The following is a 15,658-nucleotide window of genomic DNA, read 5'->3' on the forward strand; positions in this document are numbered from 1 at the left end:
ATTATTATTATTATTATTATTATTATTATTATTATTATTATTATTATATTTTTGTAAGTCATGTAATCCAGGTAAACGTTCAAAAGCTGTATTTGCTTTTTTTTAAGAACTTAGTCTCGTTAAGTGAAAAGGGTCACTGTGGTTTTTATTTTATTTATTTATTTTTATATAGAAAAAGAAAGTTAAAGAATTTTTAAATTTTCTTTTGGGCCATGTATGTTCATGAGCATAAATTATTATTTGGCTTTTACAAAAGAATTATATACATTCCAAAGATGAATGGAGATGCCTTTTGTCTGAGAGTATCAAAATTCTGAAATCGTTTTCTTTTATGGATAAAGTTGTAAGCTGGCTGCGAGAAGGTAAAAAACTATCTGCAGCTCTTCTTCGACACAGCAACAATACTGACTGAAGAAAATACTTTAAAAAAGGAGACCGCAATAAAATTTTATTATAAGTAACTCAAAAATTATACCTTTTTGTTTTTCTTAGTAAATTCTTGCACAAAAACTTTTATTTTATTTTTTTAATTTTATTTACATATATTTATATTGTTTTGTTCAAATATTACTATAAATTTATTGTTATTCTTCGAACAGACAGATTTTTGCATAGGTATAGTGCTTATTTTCTAATGCCATAGACAGTGGCCATCATATGTAAAGTCGCTGAAGAGGAACCAAAGTCACTCTAATACGCCGTACCGTTAAAAAGGCACAAGATCCCCTGGGTGAACTCATCATGTCTCTCTCTAGTCTTTTGTTTAAATTCCTCCTCATCTCCCCTCTTCTTAACTCCCTTGGGAAATCTGTTCCACCACAATTACTTCCACTTGAGGCTACTGAAACGGTTTTGTTATTCCATTTCTAAAACAAAGGATCCGTTGTTCCTTTCAACGGGTAGGAAATACTTCTGTTTTCATATGTTTATTAATAATTTATTTTCAGAAACGTGTTGATAAATATATAAAAAATATTTTCATAGATTTTATCGTGATAATATATCTAATATATTTACGTCAGACTACTTACTTCCAAATATTATTATCTCGATTATTCAGGAATCAAATGTATTAAAAAAATGATTACTTTAAAACACAAATTTAAGTTTAACTTACTATCTCTTCAATAAGAAATACCGAGTTCAGCTGTAATTTAATTTAGTGTTTATTGTCTTTGTTGGTGGAATAATCGTTCGATTTGTTTTAAATGTGTAACGCCTTTATTAAGGATCAGAGGATTACTTAAATGACGAATATTTGTTCTCCTCCAATCTTTGTGATTTCCACAATTTGCATCCGCTTGAACAGTAATCTGGTGCTCTCCGGATATACGCAAAGCGATGTACACTCCGCTCTCCCCCTCCCCTCGACGGTGTGGCGGTAAATCGTTAGAACTCGATAAGCTACAAAAGGAGCTTATCGAGTTTCTCGGTGTACGCGCACTCGGAGTTCACAAACGGAATTATGCGGTAAAGTCAAACGATAACGCGTGAGTCGACAGACATAGTGCCTCAGGGTTAAACTAAAACGCTTGTGGTACCTATGGTTGTATCCTCCCATGTTCTTTCTCTCTTTGCACTTCTCCATACTCCATGTTCATAAGGCTGTTGTCTACGTTCCACTTAATTGTTTTAATCTAGTGAATTTGATTTCGAATGTCTCTTAAATTATTTTATATTCATCATTACTCTTTTGATGTTTCATTTATAAGTAATATATTTTATTAAGAAGTATGCCGCTTCATAATATAAGAACTCAATCGCAATAATGAAAATATTTTACTTTAGTTGTTGTTCTATATTTTAAAAAGAAATATAATGAATCAATCTAAAATACATATATTCCTCATTTAAAGCAATTTGAACGTAAACGGTATTTTTAATGGTTAAATGATATTTAAAAATTAATAAAACCTATGATAAAATATAATATTTTATTTAATGCAATTTTTATAAACTTTTTTACAACGTTTTAATGAAAAATAAAGCATTAATGATGTATGCTGTTTTGAAAGCTAAATCATTATCATTATAGCGCGTTACTCCATGAATTAAGGAATAATCACGCTACAATTAATCTCATGATAACACACACATACTAGTAGCTTATGTCTTATTCACATACATATAATATATATAAATATATGTATAAACCATTTTAAATTGATGCTGGATCATTACTGGTTTGAAAGTTTGCGGCACCAAATGTTAAAGACATGCCCGATTTGTCACCACAACCCTAACGTTTAATCTTGTAAAAGTTATATTAAGGTTTAGGAATATGCATTGCGACTTTACTCAGGGAGGAAAATGATGGTAGAGTGGTGAATAGGGATTGACAAAACGGAACTTTGAAATATTTATCTTGTGTCCCTGGGATATTGTGAATAAGTAAAGATGGAGGGACTTCGGTATTTTTGGGGCATTCCCAAACTACCGGGTCAATAAACACGCGACGCTGGAAAATACGTGACCCCATGCCACAATCGATTCCTCGGTTAGCCAAAACCCTCAACATTTGGTTTGCGATAACCCTTAGAGTTGAGCTGAATTATTTTGATTAAAATTGTATGTAAAGATATTTATAGTATTGGTCTAATAGCTGGTGAATTTTCTTTTATGTTTATAAAATTACCTATAATAAAATCTCATTAAATTTTTCCTTGTATAATTTTGACTCAACAAATTTATAGTGTGTTCTATGTTTAGAAAGAGAAATCATTAATTTAAATATAAATATCCTATAACTTTTAAGAGTGTGTGTTGGATATTTTTCATCTCATTTTAAACACATGATCATAAATCTCACTACAAGAGAACGTGATAATCCGAATTAGGAAGAAATACGATGCTATAGCCACGATGGTATCCGAATGCAAATTAAAGGTAAAGGTTTATCCCTATCTCGAGAAAAGTAAGTCTAATAATTTGTCCGAAGGGTCTGGGGCAGAGGTGTCGCTGAGATTTATGTTCGACCAAAGCCCGGTGCACCGTTAATTCTACTTTAATATAATATACAACAGTCATAAGCATAACTCTATGACTATATATATAAATGGGTACTTTATACAAATGTTTGATGTGTATATTTATAAAAAATATTTGTATAAAATGCCCAAAAAATGATTTACCTGCCCCAGATTCCCTAGTTTAACGTCGTTATCACAACCATTTGAATTTATAATGTTATAAACATTTTTCACTGTATCTCTTAAAATAATTTTTAATACTTTTAAGCATGGAATATTTATAGGAAAAAATCTTATTATAATATTTTTTAATGATTCAACAAAGAAATAAATATTTATATACAGAATCTAAAATTAACAAATAATTATAACCAAAATAATAAACTTATCTTAAGTATATTTATATTATATATAGTGTCCGAAGGATGACAAAACTAAGATTATTTGTGCAATCCTTAGGATTCTAGCGTAATATATACACTGTTTATGTATATTATTTTGTTTACTTATTGAAAAATAAAATTAACAATTTATTAATACACCAAATGATGTATTTAAAAATCAAAAATGATATATACAAGGTCTTATTTTTCTATTATTTATATCTCTTAAGAATTATTCGTAATTATTTTTCAATTAATAAGAAAATTATAGTTTTCACTAACAATCTTTTTGTTTTAAAATTATGTTATTTTGCTTTATTGTTTATGATATTTTCAACGTTGTTAAATAACTGTTTAATTTTTATTTTATTTTAATTAATGTAAAAAATAGAGTTTATTTGATATAAACTAGATTAAATATCTTGAATAAATAGCTTTAAATACGTATACATTAAAATATTTAAATATTTTTGAACATTTGTGAATTAATATTTAATTGGCTACTTATAAAATATTTCTCATGTATAGCACTTTGGTAGTTTTTGACTCATTAAAAATTTATCTCGCTTTTTGTTTTTAATTATTTTCTTTGTATCTAAGCAAACATGGTCATCATAAATCTTACCATTTCGTGTGCCCAACTAGTATTACTGTTTATTTAATTATTATTATCAATGATTAAACGTGGGAATGGTCCCGGGAGAACTACTCCTTCTTTTTCTTCTTGCGTGATGTTTTTTTGTATTAGATAATGATAACCATGTAGGTTTTCCTTAGTCAAATCACTGAGAAATGCTTTTTGGCACGAAATGTTAAATATAACAGTGGCAAAAAAAAAATAACGGTTAAAAAAAAAAGGGAAAAACTGAGTCCTATGGTGCCTGTCAGAGTCGACAATATTAATATCAAAAATAACGCATCTGTCCCCCAACCCTTATATTATATGTTTGAACAGGCGCACAATATCATTATTGTGTTTGTCCCTAGTGTTTTATGCGTATATAAATGTATAGAATATAATAGGTTATTATATATTACAAAGATAATATACAAAAATATAAAGTGGGAGGAGTTTTTAGGGGAAATGTCCATTTAATTAATTACGTTTATACATATGGATAAAGGATGTATTTTTAAGCAGGTATAAAGAAGGTTAAAGTCTAGACCATAAAATGTGAATCTCATAAAATCATATTTGTGCCGATTTGGTTTTTTTTTTTTTTTGTAAAAAAATTTATACTTATTGTAAATTGTTAGTATACTGCCACTATGGTGTTATAATACAATTGAGTTATTGTTATGTATGTAATTATATAGAAACACGAATAGTATACAAAATTAATTTATAAATTAGAATGCTGTACTTTGTAATACAAAATAATGTATTATTTAAAATTTAAATTGATTTTATACATATTTTGTATTAATTAAAGTCTTTCAATAAACATTTTATATTACGTTATTTATATTTAATCTTGAATATTAGTAAATTGTTATGATAACTTATCAATTTCGTAAACTGTTATACACGCTAGATAGTACCTATGTATGGATTGTTTAATTTCCATAGAGTCTTGATTTTCATACTAAAAGGTTAATTTTATTACTAGTAAAATAATGCGCGAATGATAATTTTTTAAATTTTTAATATTAAAGTAATTTTCTTAATATTTTTTTAATTTTTTTTTTTTTTTTTTGCAACACCTTTGATATTTTATATTATATAATATATATGTTATATTTAATCAATACAATTACTGAATTACTATATTACCTAGTAATAGTATATATAATCTCTCCATCAACATATAGTTTGTAATTTAACTGAACAATTGTAAGTTAGTATTGTATGAGAATATTAAGTGCTTATAATGCTAAAACGTTTAAAAAGTATTCAGGATTACTTCAACAGGTAGAAATAAAGTTAGACTTAGATCGGCTTTTGACTTGAAAATATCGAATATCGAGAAAATCACAAATAACGGATATCAGTGTTTCTATTATACCATTTTCTTGGATATCTGTCGAAATAACAGAATAAGAATGACCCAACAACGATTTTTATTCTTTTTTTTTTTTTTATTTATAAAAGTTCGTTCCTCTTCTGCCTTTATTTAGGTTGGCAGTCTTCAAGAACGACGTGGCGTTGTCGCTCTTAACTGTCTGTCATTTGTCTTTACATTTCAGGATTGAGATCTTGGGTAAAAACCACTGTCGGCTACTCCTCTTGCACTCCTACTAAAGGTCCGTTTACCACCCGTCTCGAGTCACGAGCAACGTCAAACAGAAATAGTTCAGGATCGTTCATCCGCCTCACTTCAGTGCACTACTCTGTGCTGTTTAAAGTGTACGCCGGGTGGGTATCGTTGTCGTAATCGTCGTAGATATTTCACTATAGTTACAAAGAAAGCTTTCGTCAGCTCTAAAGCTTTTTCCGATCGATCGATGCAATGTATATATTCGTATATTCGTGTGCGTATTTGTGTGTGTGTGTGTGGGTGCGTATGCTTGTGTGTGTGTGCATTCGCACGAGTGTATATGGTGATAAATTAACCTTGCCGCTATTGCAGGCCATCGGTCGCCGTTGGAAACTGTCCAACGCTTTACGTCGGAACCGGGGTGGATATATATATATACGTCCGATTAAATGCGACTCGGATAAAAACGACACTCAGTTTGTTGTTGTTATACTGTTGTAGAAGTAGCAACGGATTGGTGGTGGGGTAGGTAAACGAGTATCTGTATGTGTGTGTGTACTGTTTTTATTTTATACCAACCGACCACCTTACTGATTTACGATATTGCCGATTGAAAAAAATGCAGAATTAAATGGACTTTTATTTTTCACAAACAGGCACCGATGAAAAAAAAAATATTGGTATAAAAAAATAAAATACTGTAAAATGTGAATACCAGTTTTTTTATGTATTCATCGATTCGTAGACGCGCGCGCGCGCACGTGTGATATGCATGGGTACGATGAAGTTGTCACCTAATATTTGTGGCTCTCATGAAAGCCACTGGGAATAATAATAATTATTGACATTCGGTATTTGTAATAAAGTGTTTTCAGTGTCCGCATGGGACGAATTTAAACCTCTACAAAAATAATCACAGTTTTTCAGTGCCCCGCCATGTTTAATACCTCCCCGACAAATACCACCAACTAATTTTAGTCAGTCAGTATTAAATCAAAAATAATACATTTTTACGCTTAAAGGATTTCATGACATATCATCAAAATATTTATACATTTATAAATGGCTGACTTAAATATTTACCGCTGTCTTAATTAATTTTATAATAATATCAATCATATAAAAATTAACATATTACATATAACTATTCATAATACTTCTTTTTTCATAACAATGCATAGAATAATATTATTACTATTGCTCTGTAGTCTGAATACTAGTAGGTACCTACTATTTTTATTTATTTATTTTCTATTATGCATTTAAATGTTCTATTTACGTATAAACTAAAGATTTGAATCCTAAAAAGTACTTTGTGACTTCCCGTCACCCATTTTACACATATTATATCTTATGAATTAAATCACGATAAAGTTCAAATACATAATTATGACGTACACTATATTATTCATCGCCCAAAATTTACCAATCGAATTAAAATCTAAGTGTAATTTAAACACGATGAATTAATGTTAATAATAATATTTATATTTATCTAATATCTAATGTTATAATTAAATGTATATATTGAATAAGAAATTTTTATATACAAGTACCTATTTAAAATCATATAAACACCGTATAAAAGTAGTATATTTTCAATTTTTTTAAAATTTTAAATTTTCCATTGGAAGACTATTAAAGGAAAACAAGCATGACATATATAAAATCCATTATCATTGTATAGAATGTTTCATTAAGAATGCCAAATTTAATCTTCTTAAAAATGTATTAAAAAAAATTATTTTGAACAAAAAAAATTCTTCAACATGTAGTATATATTCTGCGATTTAAGTGTAAAATATCACATCTGACATATGTCCACCTCGACTTTGCTGACAAGTTTCTGTTCATAACACGAAATTTGCTATCACTTGCTGTCACATCTCCGAGTTAAGTTCACCAATGATACGACGAATTTCTTCCTTAAGTTCTTTAATTTTAAAAATTTGTAAACCAGCAAAACTGTAGACTTTGGGAGACAGAAAACCCACAACAAATTGAACAACGTCAAATGCATCCTAAGCGAGTAAGTGTATAGTGTGGCTTTTGGAGTGGAAGTGTTATTGGCCCATATTTTTTTCAAGATGAATATGAAAACATAATGACGGTAACCAGAGAACGTTATCGAGCTATGATAACAGAATTCTTGTGACCAGCATTAAACGATTTTGACATAATCGATAAATAGTTCCTGCAGGACGGCGCCACTTCCCATACTGCTCGTGTGACAATCATGTTATTGTACGAAAAAATTGAGGGCAGACTTCTCTCACGATCTGGTGATCAAAACTGGCCTCTCAGATCATGTGATCTAATTCCAATGGATTTTTTCCTCTGGGGTTACGTCAAAGCCAATGTCTACGAAAACAAACCACGAACAATTGAAGAACTTAAGCAAGAATTCGTCGTGTCATTGGTGAACTAAACCCGGAGATGTGTCAGTAAGTGATAGCAAATTTTGTGTTACGAACAAAAGCTTGCCAGATGTGATATTTCACACTTAAATCGCAGAATATATACAATTTGTTGATGTATTTTTTTTTGTTCAAAATAATTTTTTTCGATAAATTTATAACAATATAAAGTCCGGCGCTCTTAATGAAATACGTTATAGAATGTTTAATATGCTGTAATATAATTAATCACATATGTATTTCTTTTATCATTATTTTGATGTATTTAATCTTTGTAAAATTAATTTATTATTGAATATATTAAAATATGTATGTATGTATGTATGTAACAATCTTCTGTATTTTTGTTTTTTATCATTTCATGTTTGATATTTTATAATTATTTTATGTAGGTTTTTTACTATTAATTTATTCCTATTTATATTAGTTATTTAATTAATATCAAAAATACATCATAATGTAATTTTCTTTACAAATTCCATTCAAACTCACAAAAAATATCATCTTTAAAATGTAAAGTTATTTTAATGGTTCTAATTTTTTCAATTCATATTTGAAGTATGTTATTTACCATTTAAGATCGAAAAATAAAAAGCAGCATTTTTTTCATGTTAAATTATTATTTTAATTCCACACTCTATTACTTCAATAAGACTAAAACATAACAGCTAAAACGAATCTACTATTCGGTTACTAAATTATATACATTATTAAACTATAAAATTTAAATAAAAAATTGATTTGATCAGATGTTTTAACTAATAAACTAGTTTACATAATTTATTATGAATTATATATTCTAATTCTTAAAAGGATATTAAGTATCACACAATATTTGTCGTGACGTATGTTTGTTTCTAAATATAAAATCATAAAAATTAAATAACACAAAACAATCTCTAATCTTTGTAGATCAAACGAAAAAGAAATACGAAAGACAGACACGACAGCCATATACCTAAAAGCACAACTTTTGTTAAAACACTGATATGACCGATCATGAGCACTGCGCTTATTAGGCATAGAATATCCAAGAACCCCATGGGTTCGAAACATAAAATTCTAGAATTTTCTCGGTACGCATTTTCTTTTATACAATATATTTTCTATACATTTTCAATACAAATGCATACAAATAATTAACATTATAATATGTAATAAAATTGAGAGGGTTGCTACAATATATAATATTATGTGTTATGTATTTATTATTTAGTTTGTATGACTTATTTAACAAAGAAGTCAGCGGAACAAAATTAAACAATATTTATTTTTTCAGATGCTATACTTTATGTTATTCATTTAAATTTTTACTTTAAGTTTAATATCTACTTTAAAATCTTGAAATTTGAATAACTATTTCTAACCAGTAACTTGTTTTAATATTTAAAGATGTATAATAAATACCTATTTGCATCCAAGTGCAATAACCAACAAATTCAATTATAAAATATTTTATGTAACTTAGATAAGATAACTGATCTCTAAAAAGTCAAAAACAAATATATGAGATAATTAATTTTACTCAGAATTATGCCATATTACTGATAGTACCAAAAATAATCCTTCGTATTCCTTTTCGTTGTAAAGGTCTTATATATGAGGGTCATACTCAGTATTAAATTTAAATTATTTTTAAATTGTTACGAGCTCTATAAAGCGTTACTGTGTTCCGTGTGTTAAAAGCATATTATGGATTTTTAGTAGAAGGTATGTTTCATGTGAAAGATAATACGAACTGTGTAAATTTTGGTGACATCGACAGGTGTATACGAGTTACGGAAAACTGGGGAGAGTATGTTTTATGAGCCCCAGGCGAGTAATTTCATAGTGATGCCCTTAGAAAAACGTGTTTTCCCCCAGAAACCGATAGCCACGTCTTATGAGGGATCCGTGGTCGTTCATTAATTTTTAATTAAGTATCGCAAGATTAAAGGAAAAAGTAGTTGTAGTTATAAGAGGGGAAATAGGAAAACCGAATTTCTACAGTTACTAATATTCTGATATAATGGTGTTAGGAGTTCAATTTCATCTAATATAATTTTACTCATCATGCACTATTGCTTAGCAGAATTTTTAATCACTCAGCAAAACAAATGTGAAATGAGTTATATAATATTACTCATATTTAACTTATGTATCAATATGTATGATTTTTATTCGATTATTATTTATTTTAGGGATGAAGACTGCAGAAGATGCTTGGTGATAACAGAAAAACATCAGAACGTAATACAGTACAAAGAAAGTGAGTTTTGCATAATACATTATTTATTTTTTAATTAATTTATCTCAAAATTGAGTTATCTTTTACTAAATTTAAGGTTTTTAAAAATAGTAGGGTAGAAGATCCTGAAAAACTCAATTTATTTCACTGGTAAACAATTAGTTTTTAGTTTAAATTTTTAATTAATATTTTCATCCTTCCTTAAATTGTCTTCTATAGTATACTATTTTTTTAAGTATACATGTTATATAATAAATTTAATTTTGTGATTGATTTTTCGTTATTAGAAGTTTAATAGATTTACTTCACAAATATTTTGAAATAAATCTCCAATTAAACATATGAGTATGTACAATTTAAGTAAAAAGATGGAAACATTTTCATAAATTTACTTTTGAGTAATTTCAAAAAAGTTCGATTTAAACACCATTTAGTTTAATTGTTTACATATGGTTTTTGAAATAATTTATTCATAAAAAATATTTGGTGTTTTAATTTGTGTTTAATCATAAATTTAATATTTCTTTTAATTTTAAAATGCTATGTGTTTTTAATCACTTTAATATTTTTGCATATTCAAGATATTTAAAAAATTCAATCAACTTCTATTAATTTTTCTAAAATATTCAACATAAAACTAATTTTTACTTCAGCTAAGCAAGTAAACCAAACTTTCAAAGAGAAAACTATAAAATTATAATAAATCTAAACATTCTAAATCTCAAACTTGACTATTTATGATCTAATACTAATTAATAATCTCTAAATTTGGGTTTTTGCATTTTGTATTGTTTCACAGATAAAGTTATAAATTATTGTTTTACAATTTATATTTTCAAAACATTTCACTAAGTAGTGTTAACATAATAATACTAAAGAAAAAATCATACAGTTAAATACCAGAAAAAATTTATTTTTATCAAAATAAAACGTGATGGTTTTTTTCTAACATCCTCAACCGGACATATAAAAATTCTTGTGAAACCAGAAAATCTCTTAAAACCTTAAATTCCCTGAAGTACGTCGTAAAAAAAAATCGATATCCTTTGTAAACCCTAAACAACGTATGATATTACTCGTATGGAATGAAAAATATTGACTAAAATTCCTATATATAAACAAATTTTGTTTTTGGTTCATGCATATTACATATCTCGTCGTGGCTTGTTTTTACTGCTTTATTTATTTTACTCGAATCATTATTCTTTATTTTTTTATTTTTTTTATACGGGAATTTATAATAATAATAGCCCGGTAGTTATGTGTTGAAGTTAAATAATTTTATTTGACACATAAAATGTATATGCGATGTACCTTAAAATCCGTACCATTCGTGTCACATTCTAGAATTAAATTGACGTATTTGAAATCTGAAGGCAAAATCCAATGGTGAGTTTACACACACATACACACATAAGTATACAGTCGGGTGCACCTTTCAACATTGTAGAAATTGCAGAGAGTTTGGCGGTAAAATCGGCTTAGGGCCCCTCAGGGCCTTACTTACACGTCTCTCCACATCTTGCTGCCAAGTATTTTCCCATCTTAATAGCTTCTTACACTAAGATCCTTGGTACTCCATTAACTAATAGCCTATCCCACTGGACCACTGTCGTTGTTGCCCATAGCAACATGACAGCTAAAACGAGTTAATTATGTATACCTGTCTAACAGATAAAAATATTAGTATAAATTTAATATTACATTTATCCATCAATGTATAGAAATAGTATAAAATGAATTAAATTTTGAAAATGTATACATAAATATGTTTTTTTGTAAGTAATACGTATACAATTTATACTGTAAATGAAAGTATAATATTGGAATATTGAACGACATTTTAATTTAAATCAAATATTGTTTCTAAATTCTTAACAATATATTAAAATATTTTTATATTACTTATAAGTATATAATTATCACAATATGTTCATTCCTAATCATATATAAATTATATTATGGTGTTAATATATGTATATATTAATTATATTGTGTTTATTTATCACATAATATTAAGCACTGAATTATTTATGGAAAATTGCTTTTATAATAATTTTTTATATTCTTATTATTCAATATTCCTACAACTTTTTAACTTAATTTTTAAGAATATTGATATCATTTTATTATGATATTTTCCAATAAAAATGTCCTTAGATATTAAACACTAATATCTCATAATAACATTTACCTCAAATACTTCCAGATTCACTGAATATAATTCTGACCTGTTTTTAAGACATAACTATTACACATCTTAAATATTTAAAACTATAAATAAAGTTTCCCCTGATAAAACTTTTAACATTTGTAAATCCAAAGTTAGCTACCTTAAAGTTTAGAAATTTGCAATATACTACATAGGTTTCTCTGAAGTTAATCACTATACAACCTGACAAAACTTCAGGTAAAAATTACTGTACTGTACATATTTTTACGTGTAAAATGAAACATCAAAAACGTTTAAATGAAATTATACTAAAATGTTTTACTAGAGAGAATCTGACTTTGAACAAAGTCTTAATAAAGTAAAAAAATTTAAATTCGACTACCCATTACAGTAGTTCCTATTACAATATAATGTTATTTGACATTGTTTTCAAATATAATGTATTCTTTTGTTGCCTTAATAAAAATTATTGTCCTGCTTAATATTAACCCTTTTTTCATTATGATTATGTATTTTTAATTTAATTTCTTAAGAATTTCAGTCACATGCCATTATGCCATTAATAATTTTTATACGAATCAATTTAATGATCTATATTTGCGATATTAATATTTAATAAATATAATTTATATGTATATGCATATGTGTGTGAATCACATATTAAAACAATGAATTTGAGACTTTTTATTTCTATCTTTATTTTTTGAGTACGACATGATCTATGAGTAAGCTATCCCAAATATAATGAGAAAAAGCTAAAAAAAAAAATACGACGCGTTATTGAAATTATCAATTCTTATCTGATGTCAGCTTTTACACTATATCCAAAAGGTATCCACTGAATAGACCGTGAAAAACAACGAAATTCTATATTCGTGACTGAATTAACTTTTAGATATTTTCTAATCGATTTTTAACTACATACAAAATATATCCATACTTAAATACGTGTGAAAAAACTCCTTAGACTCAAAGTGATTACGAAAATCATACATCTATATTCAATTTTATATGTGTACATTAATCCAGACACAGTGATCTCTCTTTCTGCATAATTAACTCGGTACAAATAAACTGCGTAGCCGCTTTTTATATATTTGTATTAATTAAAGCAGTCACTCTTCAAACTATTGAAGTATATTTTTATTAAATTCATTTTACTTTATTCATTTCATTTTATTTTATATTTAATATTAATAACATTTGGAATTGTTCTGGTTAATGTAAAAAAAAAAAATAGTTTTCACATTACCGCAAAAATCTAAATATAGAATTTGAATAAATATATGATGCTTTATGAACATTTTTTGCTTATTTTTTTTTTTCTTTTAGTTTCTTATAATAATTATTATTATTATAAATATCTTGTTCTACGATAAATAATTATATTATTTTTTATCAATGTATACAATTGCCTATGATTAAAATAACGAGTAAATATATTGAAGCCTCGGAAGTAAATTAAAAGCATCTATAACTCCTAATGTAACATATGAATTTTTAATTTTATTATTTTCAGTAATGAATTTCATAAGTTCTTTCCCCGTATTTTTACGTCTCGGGAGACGTTTTCATCTAAAAACTTCCTCTTTACCTTCCGGTTGTTAATGGAAAACCGGCCAAGCATAAGGAATAGTAATTACCGTATAATAGCTATAAAGGGGGAAAAAGTAGCGTCCACTTGTGAATTATTTATACATAGAAATCTTTTTTTTCGCTAACTTCTAAGGTTTTTTTGTTTTTATTACTCGATAATGTGCATGTCAACGTATATTTTTTAAATATAATATTTTTATTTTGTACTTTAATATTGGTAACGTTGGAAATTGTATAATTTCTAGCTATATTTTTCAGAAATCTATTAAGGAAAATCACATGTAACTATTACACGGTTCCTAGTACAATAGTCATCAGCTTATTCATAACATCATCATTGAATTCATACAGTGAAAGTTAATTAGCGAAAAGTGTGTTTTTTTAATCAAATGTACTTTTACAAACGTTTTAATGGATCTGATATAGTGATACTTTGAATTGGCTTTGCTGGTACACTATGAATGACCAATGAATAACGTAAATTCTTATTGTGTGACACATTTACGAGTACAACTAACTTAATGGTCATAAAATTCGTCCATCTCGAACCAATCTATTAATTAGTAATATCGTTGCGATCGTGTCATTTTACTAATAAAATAAACAATAACTAATTATAAATGAATTTAATAAGTATCGTGGCATATATTAATAAATGAGCAGCAAAACGATACACCCATTTATCATTTTTAACATGTCTAAATGATCTATAATGTGTCCAGATCTAATAATCTAATCTAACCCAGTCAACCTTATTTAAAAAATGTTAAGACAATAATTTAAAAACCTAAAAGAGTATTCATCTTTATTGTTAATAGATCATTGTTATTTGACTCCGGTTTTCTTCTGCCTACCATTTATTTTAATCCTCGGAATACTGCAGCTAAAACTAAATTGTACAACGACAATCCAATTGTATAAAGGTTTCCAAGGATGATTCGATAAATGGAATAATATTCGTTCTGTTTATTATTTTTAATTTTTAAATTTTTAAAGTACTTAAGTCCTGCGCTACAACAAAATTGTATTATTAGATTTTTTTTTTTTTTTGATATTTAATCAACTTAAATTTGATCATTTAAAATTTTACTCTACAGTTTGAAAAAAAAATCCAAAATAGTCATTTGTAAATAGTATTTTTAGAAAAAAGTATAGTTTTAAAATAACTTGTTAAAACTGAACCATTGATTAATTATAAATTATAATTACTATTTAAAATTTTTAAAAATATGAATTTAATAATTATAATGATTGTACAATTATTGTACGCTATTTAAAATATTCTGTGGATTTGAAATTTAATCCAAACATAAAAAAACATGCTATCTGTATCATTATTGAAGTAGATAAGAAGGCTATTTGATTAACATTTAATAAATATTTCATTTAATATTTATAATTGTAATACATTTTACAGTATACATTTTATATTGGTTTCCTTAAATAATCGTATAGTGGTTTTCAACCTATGTGAAATATTGTTTAGGGTCCTCAAAAATAATAAATAAATAGTTATTCAAAGAAAAATGTATTATTTTAAATATCAATCTGATTATTACGAATATACAATAAACTATCGAATAAAATAGTTCTTGGTATGACGATGGATTATTAACTATGAGCGATTGTGATTACCGATTTTAATTGAATTGTCATTTAATATCCGGTTGTATTTATACTCGTACTTTATACGTG

The 15,658-nt window shown here is 26.9% G+C and overlaps 1 protein-coding gene across 2 annotated transcripts in view; it reads left to right on the forward strand.

Annotated features, from left to right (window-relative positions):
• The window catches only part of LOC112687137, a 141,401-nt gene that overhangs the window by 73,219 nt on the left and 52,524 nt on the right, over nucleotides 1-15,658 (forward strand). For both annotated transcript variants that reach the window (XM_025559696.1, XM_025559695.1), the window contains exon 4: nucleotides 10,148-10,215. In XM_025559696.1, coding sequence (XP_025415481.1) covers nucleotides 10,148-10,215 — 68 coding nt within the window. The remainder of the gene's footprint in view (nucleotides 1-10,147; nucleotides 10,216-15,658) is intronic.

The sequence above is a fragment of the Sipha flava genome, unplaced genomic scaffold, assembly GCF_003268045.1.
Source record: "Sipha flava isolate LNK unplaced genomic scaffold, YSA_version1 333_pilon_pilon, whole genome shotgun sequence".
Taxonomy (NCBI): Eukaryota; Metazoa; Arthropoda; class Insecta; order Hemiptera; family Aphididae; genus Sipha; species Sipha flava.